The sequence below is a fragment of the Bos mutus genome, chromosome 13 (assembly GCF_027580195.1).
Source record: "Bos mutus isolate GX-2022 chromosome 13, NWIPB_WYAK_1.1, whole genome shotgun sequence".
NCBI lineage: Eukaryota > Metazoa > Chordata > Mammalia > Artiodactyla > Bovidae > Bos > Bos mutus.
In genome coordinates this window covers 16,510,688-16,527,021 of record NC_091629.1, presented here as the reverse complement: position 1 = coordinate 16,527,021, position 16,334 = coordinate 16,510,688, and the positions used below count along the sequence as shown (strand labels likewise).

Genomic DNA, 16,334 nt, shown 5'->3' with positions numbered 1-16,334 from the left:
GGAAGATCCCCTGGAGAAGGAAATGGTAATCCACTCCACCTATTAGTGTGAATGTTTATGGTTTTTGACTATCCAGCATCCATGAGCCACCTTTCTGGTAACAGCTCTTTAATTTTGCTTTGAAGAACCAAGTCTCTGAAATGATGTGACTAAAGTGAGGCAGGCAGCAGCCCTGCCCCCACAGAAAGCATCTGCTCCGGGGTCAGCACCCACCCCGCCCCCATCTTCAGTGATCAGCCCAGAGTTGAGTGCACGTCCCAGGGTCACACAGCCTGGATGAGCACGAGGCTTCAGCAGGTGCTCCCAGGGAAAAAGAATACTGAGCAGTCTCTAACAGTGCCGAGTCCATAGTGTGTGCTCAGCAAACAGCTGTTGAATGAATGAGTGAATAGATGAATAAATAGCATCTTCCTATGTCAGACAAGAAGGGTCCCCAGTGACCAGCTAATCTACCCGACAGAGGAAGCACTGGAGCCTCAGTCTCTATTGGCAAGCCAAGGCCTCCTCTGTTCCTCCTTGCTGACCCTGGCCACAGGGATCCTCAGGCTTTCAGCAACCAACTTCTGCCTCATCCATTTTCTCAAGTCCTTGAATCTTTCCATTTCGTGAAGTACATCTTGTCTATGTATTTGAATTTCAGTTCTTGTCATTTGCAACTGAATGAGGAAGATGCCAATGGCTCTTTGCTGCCTTGCTGTGCTCACTAAGGGATGTAGGGCTTTGTCCTGACTCTCCTCCTGCAGTCCTCTGTCTCCAAGCACATCTCTGACCAGGCGCTTGTGGCCATCTCTCTCCTGCATTCCCACACTCCCCACTGTGGACTCAAGCACATCCCTGTTCTTAAGGAATTAATGCAGCGTGTGCCAGCGGTCCCTGGGCTGACTCGTTTCAAGAGGCTCACCTGGGCCATAGAGAAATCTAGATCTTAGACATTCAGTGGAGGATCTCCAGGGCCCTCGGACGTCCAGTGGACTGCGTCTGAGAGTCCTCCCGGGTCGCTGACTGAGCAAACACTGTGTCTGTCAGAAACAGGTGGCATCCAAGTGTAGCCTGTACGGCCAGGCTCCATCTTGGAACTTCTAGTGCTTTCTGCAGCTGGGGTGGGCCACAGACCTTGCGTTCTCTTCCACCCCAGCAGGAGTGCTGTGAATCTCAACAGTGGTGCATGAGGATGATACCAGGACTCCTCCTTTTGAAAATATCCCTGAAATTTTCCCCTTCCAGAAACTAAAAACTATTCTGCACTATGATGAGCTTCATGGATGAGAATATTTAAACAAATAGCTGTCCGAAACATTATGCTCTGTGAATTCAACCATCAACCATAAATCAAAAGTTTGATGTTAGGAACTCTAAGTAATATAGATACCTGTTAAGAATACATTTTTTTAATGTACTCAAATTTTTAAATTTGAAAATTCACTCTGCCACTTACTCACTGTGCAAACTTGAACTTGAATAAGAACCTTAAACAAGAACAAGGTCACTGTGTAATCCTGAACAGGAAGAGACCCTAATGCTGGGAAAGATTCAAGGCAAAAGGAGAAGGGGGCGACAGAGGATGAGATGGTTAGATAACATTATCGACTCAGTGGACATGAACTTGAGCAAATTCCAGGAGATAGTGAAGGACAGGGAAGCCTGGCTTCTGCAGTCCATGGGGTCACAGAGTTAGACACAACTTAGCTATCGAACAATGACAACGAACCTTGAAAGTTACTGAAACCAGTGATTTTCAAATGTGGTCCCCAGACAGCAGCAGCAGCGGCAGCTGAGAATTTTTGGAATGAAAATCTCAGGGCCCACGCACCAGACCTACTGAATCAAATACTCCAGGGAAAGGAGTCAGTAATCAGAGTTTTCTCAAGCCCTACAGGTAATTCCAATGCATATCAAACCATTGAGAACCATTGGCTTAAGCTATCCACTCTGAGTCTCCTTATACGTAAAAGGAGAGTCATATTACTTGGCCTCCTAAGGTTGTTTTAAGGATTAAACTCAATAGGTTTTGCATGTAAGGGACTTAGTACAGCGTCTGGAGCTTCGTGCACTCAGTACCCGACAGCCACAGTCAGCGTTATTGTTATTTTGTTCTTATCGGATTTCATTTCTGGGTGGCCAGTGAATTAGTCCACATCTCTATGTGTCTACCTGTGAAATAGTGAAGAGGGAAGGTATTTTAATGGTAATCATTATAACAACAGCTAATTTAGTGAACTCCTACCCTGGGCCAGCCACTTGGCTAATCACTTCATGAACTCTGCATTTGATCTTCATTAAAAAAAAAAAAAACCTCTAAGAGAATGGTGCTATTATTGTCCATCATGTGACAGGTGAGGTAGCTTAAGTAGCTTGCCCAGAATAACACAGGTAGTGAGTGAAAGAGCCAGGAAAAGAATTCAGAGACTGAGCCTCCAGAGCCCGGGTTTTAAGCAGACCACCACACCGCCAATCCAGAGCGGTTTGCAGAAGGGACTATGCTGCTTCTGCTGCTGCTAAGTCGCTTCAGTCGTGTCCGACTCTGTGCGACCCCAGAGACGGCAGCCCACCAGGCTCCCCCGTCCCTGGGATTCTCCAGGCAAGAACACTGGAGTGGGTTGCCATTTCCTCCTCCAATGCATGAAAGTGAAAAGTCAAAGTGAAGGCGCTCAGTCGTGTCCGACTCTTAGCGACCCCATGGACTGCAGCCTACCAGGCTCCTCCGTCCATGGGATTCTCCAGGCAAGAATACTGGAGTGGGTTGCCATTGCCTTCTCCAGAAGGGACTATGGGGTGGCCGTTTTCATACCTTCAGAGTCACTGCAAAAATCAGATACTCACTACCCCATACGCATTAACACCACAGCTATTGGTTAATTATAGAAGAAGTCTCTGGATCGGGTTTGGCTGGAGATGAATTTATTTTGGAAGGGGACCTGGTGGCTGTCCTCCGTGAGGCTCCCCATGGCTCTCAACTTTTGCCTGAGTACGTTGGTCGTGTGGTCCTGATGGGAGATGATTTGCTGATGACAGGTCCATCAAGACAGCCCAGAACTGCTCCTTCCAGGTCACTCTGAGGCAGTGATGACCTGAGCCCCACAGAATGCATTCAGTACCCCCAGAACTGCTCCTTCCAGGTCACTCTGAGGCAGTGATGACCTGAGCCCACAGAATGCATTCAGTATCCCCCAGAACTGCTCCTTCCAGGTCACTCTGAGGCAGTGATGACCTGAGCCCACAGAATACATTCAATACCCCCATGAGATGAGTCAATCAACTAGAAAAAATACTTCCTTTACTTACAGAAATACTTCCTTTAGCTTTAGGCGAGGATGAGAAAGAGGAAATGTGGAAATGCGACTTGTAATTATTGTTAAGTAAGTAATAAGTGGTTGTACTTATTAGCATGGGTGCGGGGGTCCAATGATAAATGCTAAATTTACGCCAATTTTCAAAAAATCTAGCCCATAAAATACCAATCACACTCTGTTAAACAACTTAGAAATGGGTAAAAATTTTATGTATGTCAAAAGAATTTCAGAAGAGGCTGCTGCATTTGTAAATGTATTTAAACACCCATCAAAATGATATTCCAGAGTAAAAATATAAATTTATTCAGTGCTGTGTTCACTTCATCCTGAAGAACTTTTCAGGTACAGATAAACCTGGGACAAAACCCTGCAAGTTTTCCTATTTGAGCGAAGTTAATACGTTTGTCCTTCATTTGAGAGTTTCCACCTACATCTTCAAAGCTGGACCTCAGAAATATTACAAGACGCTCGGTTTAATGTAAAACTTCCCCGTGTTCCTAAAATGACAGCATCAACAATAGCACCAGTGAGCAAACACTACTTTTGGCTTCTGCCTTTTATTTAATTTTTTTCCCCCTCTCCTTAGCTCCACCCCAGCCAGCTCTTGAAAGGCCTTCTGTTCTGTCAGCCATAATGACATCTGCTGGCGGAGACAGGAAGTCATAAATCTGCAGGTCCCCTCTCAACCAAACCTTGTTAATGCTGCCATTTATCACGGGGGCTGGGGTGCCATCTCTGGAGGGCTGGGCGCAGAGAGTCCATTTTCTCCCATACCCCTTTCCCAGGAGAGCAACCATTTCACAAACAGCCACTTTTTCATCTCGCGCTCGCAGACCTGAAAGGCAGATGTAGCGTGCGGCTCTTGGAAAGAAGCCACGATTCCAGGCAACAATAGACTCGACTTGATGTCTCAGAGCAGAGGAAGGCAGTTCTGACCAAGCTCTGTCCTTGCTCGTTTTAAATCGGCCCCTCACCGCGTCCAGGAGGGGCGCGGAAGACTTCCTCCCCGGGAGCCCCTCCGCCTCCCTGAACTTCTTTAAGGGCGAAACTAGCTACAGGGGGGTTGAAGGAGAGATTGAAACTCAGAGTTACTTTTGTTCCACACTCATTCAGGCTGAGGTTCGGGTTTTATTTCTTAAGCGTTCACTGTACCCTAGGACTTGATTCAAGACCTATGTCTGTGCAGAACGTTGTCTAGCTTTTGCTACTCGAAGTGTGGTCCCTGGAGCAGAACCATCAGCAGCATCTGCTGCAGTTTGTTAGGAATGCAGCGTCCCAGGCACCCTATGGGCTTCCCTGGTAGCCCGGTGGTAAAGAACCCACCTGGCAGTGCAGGAGATCCAGGAAACACGGGTTCGATCCCTGGGTCGGGAAAATCCCCCGGAGAAGGAAATAGTGACCCACTCCAGTATTCTTGTCTGGAGAATCCCATGGACAGAGGAGCCTGGCGGACTACCGTTCATGAGGTCGCAAAAGAGTCGAGACGACTGAGCAACTAAACACACACAGGCACTCTGCGCTCACTTGATCAGAATCTGCACTGGAAGCCGGATCCCCAGATGCCTCCTCTACAGTAAAGCTTGCGAGGCCGGGCTCTGCGCTGGGGTTCTCAGCCTTGGCCCTTATTGACATTTGGGGCTGGGTCAGTCTTTGCTTGCAAGGGCCTTGCCTGTATGCTATAGGACGTTTGCTGGGATCTCTGGCCTCTACCTGCTAGATGCCGGTCACACACCCCTGAAACGTGACAATCAGAAACATCTGCAGACATTGTCAAGTGTCTCCTGGGAGCAGAAAGCACCCCTCTTGGAACGCATGCAACTCCAAGTATGCTCTGAGAGTTCACAGGATCTTGTTAGAAAGGCACCTTTTCAGACTCCACCCCACATCTACTCTCTCAGGATTCCTAAAGATGGGGCCCAGGAATCAATCTATTTTAACTCTGTAGGAGACAACACATGGACTATGTTTAAGAACAGTTCAAGAACTGTGAAGCTGCAGAGTACAAACAGGGAAAAGCAATGCGGTGACCAGATATTTTGTGATACAAAAGTCAGCGTGGGTCTTGCCTGGTGGCTTAGTGGTAAAGAATCCCCCTGCCAAGGCAGGAGACACAGGTTTGATCCCTGATCCAGGAAGATCCCACATGCCTCGGAGCAACTAAGCCCGTGTGTCACAAGTACTGAGCCTGTGCTCAATAGTCCGGGAGCCGCAACTGCTGAAGCCTTACCGCCCTAGAGCCCGGGCTTCACAAGAGAAGTCACTGCAGTGAGAAGCCCCCGCTTGCCACAGCCAGAGAAAAGCCCATGCAGCAGTGAAGACCCAGCACAGTCAAAAATAATAATAAAAAAATGACTCAGCACGGCTGTAGTGTTACCAAGAGAGTAATGTGTGGTGGTTGGATGTACAAGCTAGAGCCTTCTCAGGGTGTTTGAATCCAGGCTTCTAAGCTGCTGTCGCTATAGCCTTGGGTGAGTTTCCTAATTCCTTTGTGCCTCAGTTTCTTCACATGTAAAATGGGGACCACCATCTCATCGAATTGTTCCAAGGATTGATACATTCACGTTTCAGGTGCTCAGCACAGTGTGTGGCCTGAGTGCTTCACAAACGCTAACTACTGTTAGACCATTTCTATAATTTGCCTCTTTCCCTGGATGGTTAAGTTCCCTAGGGACCCGGCAGTTGCTTTCTTCCCCTCTGCATCCGTAGCACCCAGCCCACTGCCTGGCAAGGAGGAGGTGCTTAATGAACCTTAGTAGGAAACGGAGGAGGCTCCAAAGAAGAGGAGAAGGTGCTGGCAGCAGCTGTCTGCCACCAATGGCTGGGGTGTGTGCTATGCCATCTTTGCCGTTTGTACATGAAGATCTGAGCTTCCCCAGTTGGCTTCTGTGAATTGGTGTCCTTGCAAACATAGAGGATTGAGCTGATGCTCGTTTTATCCCCTAGTACAGAGTAGATTAAACCTCAGATGCAGTTGAAATCATTCTATAAACAATAGTCAATCCACAAATGCTTGTAAAAGAATGAAAAAGCTAAAAATGTGGGAGTACTGTCCATGTGTCAGGTGTCGTGATGAGTATTTAGGTTAGGTCACACAATCCCCTCTGAGCCCCTAATGGAATCGGTGACATAATTGTCCCCATTTTACAGATAGGAAAACTGAGGCTCAGAGAGGCTGAACAACTTGCCCAAGGTTATAGTCTCAGTGAATAGTGGAAGCCGTTTTCAAATGCAGGCCTGTCTGACTCTACACCTGCATTTGTTTTCCTTTCCTGGTGCCTACCTTCTTGGGACAATCCTAATTTCAAACGTTCTTCTCCCATCTACAGTTAAGAACACACTTGTCTTGGATCACATCTTTGATTTTGTTTAAAATCTCGAGCCATGGTAATAATGAGAACTCTGCTCTGCACTAGAGATGTGAGGAAAAGAGAGGCTGCTGGTCCCAGTGGGCACACTGTGGGGAGAGAGGACTCTGACAAAACTAGCGAATAAACAAGACTAATAAGAACTAAATACATTACAGATAAGAGTATTAAGACAGAGTGACTAACGGGGGCATGGTGTGAAGACTTACAATGCATTTAGGTCATTACTGAAGGGCTTTCCTGGTGGCTCAGATAGTAAAGAATCTGCCTGCAAGGGAGATCCGGGTTCAGTTCCTGCATTGGGAGGATCCCCTGGAGAAGGAAGTGGCAACCCACTCCAGTATTCTTGCCTGGAGAAGCACATGGACAGGAGAGACTGGCGGGCTACAGTCCACGGGGTCGCAAAGAGTCGGACACAGCTAAGCGACTAACGCACAGACCACTACTGAAGGTCTGCGATGTACCGGAACCAGGCTAAGAAGCGGAGACGTTGCCTATAAGACAATGTGTATGAGACAGTCTTGGGGCTCGCCCGTGTGAAGGTCACGGTTTGGGGGATTCCAGTCTAACAGACATTGCCTGGTGACTGGCCCACTTCCCCACACTTCAGTAGCACACGCAGCTCTTTGACGCAGGGAAGGGCGGGAGAAGCTGCCTCCTCCCAGCTCCCAGGTGGGCGGACACCTCGGCACTCCCCAACTTCAGAAGGGATATCCCCAGGGGGAGTATCCACACATCTACACTGAGTCCCGCCCCTCCCCCAACGGGATGAGCCCGCAGTTGCCCACAGTGACAACCTGCTTGATGACACTCTCCAACTGCCTGCATCCTTCTCTCCCCACCCCTACTGGAGTTTTCCAGGATTATCTTCCAAATAAACGACTTGCTCTCAAATCTTAATCTTGAGGGGTGTGCTTCTTGGGGAACCAAAAGCAAGACACACAAGCCTTCAAGACACACAAGGGCATCTGCAAGCCTGAACTATTCGACCATTTTAATCCGGTGGGCTCCTTAGCAGTGTTGGCCTTCCCAGCAATGGTTAAGGAGAAAAGACAAGCTGTATTGATGGGCAAAAACAGCATCCAGGAAAAGTCACTTTGACATAATCCTAGCAAGCAGGGGTAGAATCTCATGAAATTTTCAAGACAACAGGACGCTTAATGCCTAATCATAACAGATAAGACATGCTCTGGATGAGACAGAAAGGTGTTCTCAGAGCGAATTATATCATTCTCTATTTGCTTCTGAAAGTTGAGGGGCACCTTTGGGCACACAGTTCTAATGAGTCCAGGGATGAGAGCTTGATGCACAGTTGAAATGGCATAAAATATACTGGAGCCCAGAACTTAAAGGCTGCTCGTCACGTGGTTTCCAGGCCGTTCGGTCCTTACACTCACTTAATGTCTTCCTGTGGCTAATGAAGTTGAGCAATGGGTTCCTGGGCCGGCGACGTGGTCTGGATTCTTCAGCAGCAGCAAAACACGGTCACCAACTCCAAGTAGTCAACTCCCAGGGACGAACGTAATGGATGCTTGACTGAAGAGCTCCCACACCCCAGCCGGCCTGCTCAGCAGCTGCCCCGTTGCAAATATCCATAATGCTTAATTCTACACGTAACCACATTTTTTTTTTTTTTTTTTTCTTAAGAGAGACTAACAACTCTTGGAAGATTTATTCGCAGAAGCAAGCTTGTCAATGCCTGAGCATCCCCAAACTTTGTCATCCACCTTAAATGTTTTCAGGGAGTAAATTTCCACCAAGTAGAAGAAGACATAGTGTCTTCTGTGCTGGTTGAGCAAATCCAGTCTAAGGGACTAGGTCTTTCAGGATGTAAATAAATGAGTTGATTAGCCTTTATCAAAGGCTGAAAGAAGAAAATTCAGACTCCATATTATGACCAATAATGTGCGCATGCACACACCCCCACTGTGATCTTGACCTGACTCGCCTCTCCTGCCTTCGCTCTGCTTCTTCTTCCCAACTGCCTGGCCCTCCCAACCTGGGACCTGGCAGCTACATCTTTTGTGTTCTGGAAGCAGAGCAACCTCTTCCAATTTCAGGCGGTGGCTCCTGATTGGCTGCTTTGTATCTTGCAGATCTCAGGTTAAAGGACACCTTCTCAGAAAGGCGTCCCATGGTCCCCACCCAAAGTGGATCCTGCCCCCACCCCACTGCATCACACCGCTCTGCTTTACTCTCCCCATCTCTCTCCACGACCCATCTGCCACTTCCTCGCATCCCCTTCTCCCCTTCAACACGCTGCCGCGCTGGGTGTCACGAGAGGAGACCGCTACGTTGAGGTTTTCACAAAACAGTCACTGGAAGAGAGATATCTTGAATAAGTTAAACGACAGAAGAGGAAGGCAATGAATTATATCCTCAAGGGCAAAATCGTATGGTCCACTGACTCTCAAACTTGGCCGCATATTGGAATCATCTGGGGGCTTTAAAAAAATACTAATGGCTGGAGCCCGCCCTCACAGACTGATGTAATGAGCCTGGGGTAACACTTGGGCACTGGGATTTTTTAAAATCACCCCAGTTGATTATAATACATAGCAAAGTTTGAGAACACTGCTTTTTTTTTTTTTTAACTGAAGCATTACATACAGATAAAGTAGTGTACAATTCATAAGCCTGCACTGAATACATTTTCACAGACCAAACACACTGGCATAAACAGCCCCAGTTATGAACAATACTCGCCCCCGCCCCCTCCCCAGAAATTCCTCATACCCACTGTCAGATGCAACCTTTCTGATGCTCAGGATGAGTTCTGTCTGCCTGTATGCTCATATATTTGGAGACATATTCTACACTGAGTCTCTTTGCTTGGGGAAGACACGGACTAGAGAAGTTCGAATCACATAGGATCCACCCTGGAAGACTTCCTGAAAGAGGTGGTATTTAAGGGAGAATATGAAGGAGACAATAGATAAGAGAGGGGAAGGGGAAAAAGGCAGGGAAGTTGGGAAGGGGAGGACAGCCTCAACTGGAAAGGGGCACAGGCTGAAATGCTTTACATCCCTCTACAGGAAGCCCTGTGCTCAGTCGCTCGGTCGTGTCTGACTCTCTGCGAACCCATGGGTGCAGCCTGCCAGGCTCCTCTGTCCATGGGCATTCTCCAGGCAAGAACACTGGAGTGGGCTGCCATGCCCTCCTCCAGAGGATCTTCCTAAACCAGGGATCAAACCCAGTTCTCCCACATTGCAGGTGGATTCTTTGCCATCCAAGCCACCAGGGAAGCCCACAGAAAACACTGAGGTTCATTTGTTGATTTCTTTTGACTGCCTTTGCACAGGCTTTTTCTAGTTGCAGAGCGGGGACTACTTTTTGTTGCAGTTCGGGCGCTTCCTTGTTGCCAAGCATAGGTCCTGGGCACTCAGGCTCCAGTGTCTGCAGCACGCAGACTCAACAGTGGTGGTGCACGGGCTTAGTTGCTTGGGCACGTGGGATCTTCCCAAATTAGGGATCGAACCTGTGTCTTCTGCATTGGCAGGCTGATTCTTATCCACTGTGTAGGCAGGGAAGTCTCTAAAGAAAGCCCTAAGATATTTTTAAAGTTTATTCTTCCTTAGAAATATGCTCATCTCGGTATTCAATCATTTCACAACTTTTTACTGATCACCAATCCTGCACTGGGCTCAGAGATGCATAGGTAGAGAACTTCTGTTTTAATTAAGGGAGACATATAATAAAGAGGCAAGTATAGGAAATCACTTACATGTGGTTGTAAGTACCAGGAAGGATGAGAGAAAGAGGAGGGCATATAGGGTGGGAGAGGGAGGTGACATTTGAGTTGAGAGTAAAGAGGAAAAACAGATCTGGGAGAAGCATCTTGCTGGAGGGAAGAGTAATGCAAAAGACTTGAAATTTGTACAGGAGACAGGACAGTAACTAAGATGCTCAAGAATCTCACACGCTGCCCCAGTGTCCAACAACCAGGGCAGTGCCTAGGGTAAAGTGGGCACTCAGAGAATATTTGCTTTAATTACAAGGAAATGGCAGCCCACTCCAGAATTCTTGCCTGGAAAATCCCATGGACCGCAGAGCCCGCTAGGTTACTGTCCATGGGGTCGCAAAGAGTCGGACACGACTTCACTTTCACTTTCACATTGAGTTGCAGTCCAGCGATAAAACAGGCAAACCAACTGCCTCCCAAATGCAGCACCAGAGTGTTGTTGTTTAGTTGCTAAGTCATATTCAATTCTTTTGTGACCCCACGGACTGTAGCCTGCCAGGCTCCCCTGTCCATGGGATTTCCCAGACGAGAATACTGGACTGGGTTGCCATTTCCTTTTCCAGGGAATCTTTCCAACCCAGGGATCAAACCGGAGTCTCCTGCATTGGTAGGCAGATTCTTTATCTCTGAGCCATCGGGGAAACCTGTAATAGGTGTGTGCTTTAATGGAGCCTTCACAGGCTTCTTTGGGTACATAGAAAAGGCTCCTCAACACACCACCATCACCTTGCAAGTGAATCCAACAGGAGACGCCCAGCCTGTCCCTTCGTGCAACAACTTCTGCTAACTTGATTCACTTGTTACAAAATTCAGTCCTTGCACAAGGGAGCTTCCAGTGGCCTGGCACCTCATCAGAATCACCTGGGAACTTTCAAAATTTCATATTTTTCTGGCCCCACCCTAGGATCTAATTTAGTAAGTCTGGGGTGGGGCCTGTGTTTCTTTATCTTACCTAAAAAGTCCCCAGGAGATTCTGATGTTGAGCCAGTGTGTTCTGGAAAATACGGTTGAGTCATTCCAATCAATTCATGCCTTTACACATCCCAAAGTTTGCGTGTTGGATCCTAGGATGCTAAGTTCCCTGGATACTTAGACACAGCCAAGCCACCAGCTCTGGGAAGAAGCTTCTCCAAGTGCCAGAGCATGTGGACTGGTATTTTGCACATTCGAGTCACGCCCATGCCACCTTCCTCTCGTTTTGCTATCTTCTCAACCCACCCGCCCCATTACCTATTCTCTACTGTTCCTTAAGGATACTTTTAAACCCATAAGTTATATTAAAATTTAGATTGCTATCGTAAATGGAGAACAGTCTGTCTCTCTAAGACAGAAGTAAACTGAAAGTGAATTCCATGAAAACAGACCACGTTTTGAAAGTCTAACCAGGTACTCTTGCCCCTCCCCAGCTTCTGAGCCAGAAATCTCCAGTTTCTTGGTTGAAAATAGAAGTTGGCCAGTGATGGGCACAAAAGCCACACCAGCAGCGAACAGACACTTTCCCGGATTGAAAGGGAATATTGACACGTTCACTGTGTGACTCAGCGTTTTCCAGTGTCATGTCACCCTGCTGAGTGACATCCGGGCCCCACTGCGTTCGGCACCCCCCTAGGGCAGCCAGAGTCTTCTCTGTTGATCACCAGGCTATACGCTCTGCAGCAGTAGCCATAGGGAAAACACACACAAATTAATGAAAGAACACTCCAGAAATGTGGTCCGAGAATGAGCTGGCCGCCAGCTAAAAGGAAACTTTTACAGCAGATCCTGTGAGCGCCGCTCACCCGCTATGGAACCAGTGATTGAGGAAGAGGAAAGAGCGGAGGGAAGATTCGGAGAAGAACCCTGAAGAGTGGCTGGCAGAGATCCTGTAGCTCAGGGTCTCCTGCTCGCCGCCCTACTGATTTACTCCAAGGCTGGAGTCAGCTCCTCAACTCCTTTCCTAGTTCCCCGTCCTTGAGATGTCATTTTACAGACGCTTTCGGAAGGCACGGGTCCTATCTTAGCGTTCCGGCATCTCCTGTGCTCAGCACAACAGCTGGCACCTAACTCAGTCGACGTTTGTTAAAGGGCTGAATGGACCTCAAAGGCCCAACCGACAGGCACGGGGCTTCTGTCGAACGTGGCAGATTTTCCAAGCTGAGCTTCCTGGAGTCTCAGTCTTCTCTCTGTTGAGGCCCAAGTCTGCACCTCCTAACTTTATAACTGCGGTTCCTTAATGACATAGACGACGGGGTTTTTACTCAACAAGCTATGCTTCCTATCACAGCGCTCCGGAAAGGTGTGCTGTGTAATTAGAATTAATTAGTACTAATGCCCCTTTTGCTGACGTTGCCAGCTATGAAGTGGGCTTTTCTCTGCCTCCATTGCCTAAGGACTGGGCTGGGGTTAGGTGGGGCCGATCATGGGCGGAGGCCGATGGGGTGATTTAGGGTAAGTGAATTAAAAACTTGTACCACACATGTGTGGAGAAATGAGCACCCCTGCCCTGTGCAGGGATGTTAAAAATGATTCAACAGCACTTCGCAAAGAGTGATAATACACCTTGCAATCGACTGGTAGGATGGGAGTTTCCTATGGTCCAAAAGAATGGTTTAGAAAAACATTTGTGGGATGGATCATCCTCGGTCATTCCCCATGAGCGAGGGTAAAAGTGACAGGTGGGGGAGCTGTAGGCACAGAGTGCCCCTGGCCACACTGGTCAGGCCTCAGCGCTGAGTGCCTGGTGGGGGCGGGACTGAGGAGCGGGCACTGGTGGAGACCATCACAGTGCCAGGAACAGTGTTACCCCTGGAACTCCTAAATCATTTTAATTATTATTTTAATATCTAAGCCTTAGCTGGCTCTATAGTTAGCAATCTGAGGTATGTCTGATTCCAAAAGAACAAAGCCTTTTGTAGCAGAAGTTTTTAAACCGGAGTAAACAGGAGGTTCACTTGTGGGATTAGGAGTTGTTTGGTCAAAAAATGCAGATTCCAAAGAGCTCATCTAGAAGTTTCTCATTTAGAAGGTCAAGGGCAATGGGGCCCTAGAAATTTCCAATTAGGAGATGAAGGTGTGACTTTGCCTTGTGGATGACACTGGGCAATGTCTGGATACAATTTTGGTTGACACAACTCGGGTGGAAGACTCTGGCATCTAGTGGGTGGACACCCAACATGATGCTAAATTTCCTACAACGCACAGAACACCCTCCACAACGGAGGATTGTGGCCCCAAAACATCAGTAGTACCAGGGTTAGAACATTTTCTTCTAGAATAAGGCCTAAGAATGTGCATCTTAACAAGAGCCTTAGGAAATTTTAAGGCAGGAGGAAGAAGCCCTCGGAAAGATTCAGATAATGCCTGACTTTTTATCCTAAGGACATGCTGTCAGAGTTCCCTTTTGGCCCAACTAACCATCCTGCCTTCCTCCGAGTCCAGGTTAACTATCCCTTCTAAGAGCATCTGCTATCCCAGCAGACCTCCTTTGCCCCTTTAATCGTCTGTCTCTCCCACTGGAACAAAGTGTCTTGGGGGCAGGGTCCAGGTTCATCCTGGCCCCAGAAGAGCTCAAAAGGGACCCGGCCCATAGCAGGGCTCCAACCACAGGTTGGCTGAAATCTGTCTCGGCTGGAGTAGCATCTCTTGCACTGAGGCTACGCTGTCTTTCCAACGTCGTCACGGAACTCTCTTTTAACACCTTCATGGAGCGTATCACTCTGAAATTATCTTATCTGCTTACTTTCCATTCATTCAAATGTTTTATTGGGCACCTACTCTATGTCATGCCATCACTGGGGATAAACCACAGAGGCAGAAACCTCTCTTCCCAACAGAACTTATATCCCAGAGGGGAAATTTGGACAAGAAAAATAGAAAACTGTATTTAACATGTGTGATCATACGTGTGACACTGGTAAGCCCAGTGGAGAAAAATAAAATAGAGAAATGTGATAGGGGTGGAGATGTGCATGTGAAACTTTAAGTAAGGTTGGCCTCTAGGAGAAAGTGACATTTTAAGCAAAGTCCGGATATTTGGGGGCAACTTATCTGCTCCCCATTAGAAAACAAACACTGGGGGGAGGGGGGCAGGATCTTCCCTTTCTCTATAACTTCTGTGTTTCCAGAAGAGGGGCACATAGTAGGTGCTCAATAGACATGGTATTTAAATAAAACAAAGAGAGGCCTGTGTGATTCTTGCTTTTATAACCATCCAGAAACTAGCAGGAAGGTGGGAGAAGCAGAGGCGTTCATTGCAAGGGGGTGGCGAGGACGTCCCTGGGTCAGATTAAGAGGCAGCAGAGGATGGTGGTCATCCCTCCTCCCAAAGGGAAGCGCAGTCCTCCCCTCCTCATCCTGCGTTCAGGGTCCTGTTTCCGTCCCTGTGGGTGGAGCTTACCTGGCGCCCGGGGCTCCTCCTTCCATCCCCCTGCCCCCAGCGCGTCCTTTCTCAGCGCTCCTCCGAGGGGTGTCCCCGCGGCCCGGGGGGCGCGTCGCAGCGCCAGCGAGCGGGGCGCACGGCAGGGCAGGCGGCACGCCGGGGTCCCCGCCCCGCCCCGCTCCCGGCGGGACACTGTCCCTTTAATAGACTCCCTCTGCCTGGCGCTCTGCGGCTGGGGAGTAAATTTCTCCCTGTCATCAGGTCGCGGGGAGAGGAGGAGGAGTTTGTTAATGTTCAGTTTGTTCAGCGGGATCGATGTTTGCTGGCATCGCCTCGCCCTGTCTTGTGTGTGTGTGAGAGTGTGTGTGTATGTGTGTGCGTGCGCGTGGTGTGTGTGTGTGTGTGTGTGTGCATCTGTGGGGGGTGTGAGTGTGTGTGTGTGAGTGAGAGGGAGCGAGAGTGCGTGTGTGTGTGTGTGTGTGTGTGAGTGTGCGTGTGTGAGTGTGTGCGAGTGAATTCCAGATTTTCTGTCTTTCCCAAACCCGCTCCTGTCCTCTCGCATATCACTCAGAGACGGGGATCTGACAGCAGCCACAACCCGACAGTGAGAGATCTCTCTGCCCCCGGCGCGAATCCGCCATCGAGCCCGGCGAGGAAGAGGAAGACGAGGAGGTGGAGGTGCAGGAGGCCAGGAGGAGAAGGAAGGAGCGAAAGAGGACCCCACTACCTTCCCAGGATTGTTTGTGTGTTGTTTTTTTTTTTTTTCCTTATCTTTACGCGCGCGTGTGCGTCCCTCGTCCCTTCCATCCGAACCCGCTCTTGGATGTTTAATAAAGAAATCAAGTGTCTCAACAGTCACCAAAAAAAAAAAAACCAACAAAAAAAAAACCAAACCAAAAAAAAAAAAAATTTCAAAAAGCAAAAACAAAAAGAGAGAGGAGAAAAAACAAAAACAAAAAATCCAAAACCAAACAAACAAACAAACAAGGCAGAACCAACCTCTACTTCAAACCAGCCGGCACAGCCACCCGTGTCTTGCCTGCCACGCAGAGAGGGGGGTCTCCGGCCCCCGGTGGAGGAGTTGCAGGGACAGGGGGACAGAGGCCGAGTGACGCCCTGGGAGCCACCGGGCAGGAGGCGGAGGAGACCCGGAGAGGCGAGCGAGACAGCGGGCCCCCGCGCGCGGCGGCTCGGGGCTGGGGCGCCAGAAGTGGGACTGGAGCGAACTAGAGCGATGCCAAGGAGGAAGCAGCAGGCACCCAAGCGGGCGGCAGGTAAGAGACCCGGCTCCGCGCGGGGCGGCCCGGCCCGGCGGCCCGGCGGCCCGGGGCGCCAGCTCCTCGCCCGGGCGCCCCGGGACGCCACCCCCCTCGCTTGCCTTTCGGGGGCGTCAGCTCCGGTGCCCCGCTCTGCCCCGCTAATAACCCCGTCCTCGCTCGCCTTCTCCAGCCTCCCCTGTCCTCCCCTTTCCAGGCTCCGGTTGGGGGGTGGGGGCAAGCTATCCCACCAAGCCTTTCCTCCTTAAACTTTTTTTCCCTCCACCCTCTACCCCACCCCTAACTTTCTCCCAGTCTGCTTCT

General features: G+C 49.1%; 1 protein-coding gene and 1 long non-coding RNA gene across 5 annotated transcripts in view; one reads left to right on the top strand and one right to left on the bottom strand.

The window, feature by feature from the left end:
* LOC138990387 (uncharacterized) overlaps window positions 1-14,990 on the bottom strand; it is a 28,695-nt gene extending 13,705 nt beyond the window's left edge. For both annotated transcript variants that reach the window (XR_011466449.1, XR_011466450.1), the window contains exon 1: window positions 14,773-14,990. This is a non-coding gene — a long non-coding RNA (uncharacterized lncRNA). The remainder of the gene's footprint in view (window positions 1-14,772) is intronic.
* A 154-nt stretch (window positions 14,991-15,144) lies between these two features.
* The window catches only part of TSHZ2 (teashirt zinc finger homeobox 2), a 489,244-nt gene continuing 488,054 nt past the window's right edge, over window positions 15,145-16,334 (top strand). For 2 of the 3 annotated variants that reach the window (XM_070381016.1, XM_070381015.1), the window contains exon 1: window positions 15,145-16,028. In XM_070381016.1, coding sequence (XP_070237117.1) covers window positions 15,578-16,028 — 451 coding nt within the window. In that variant the 5' untranslated portion in view covers window positions 15,145-15,577. The remainder of the gene's footprint in view (window positions 16,029-16,334) is intronic. The other variant, XM_070381014.1, reaches the window with a different exon arrangement.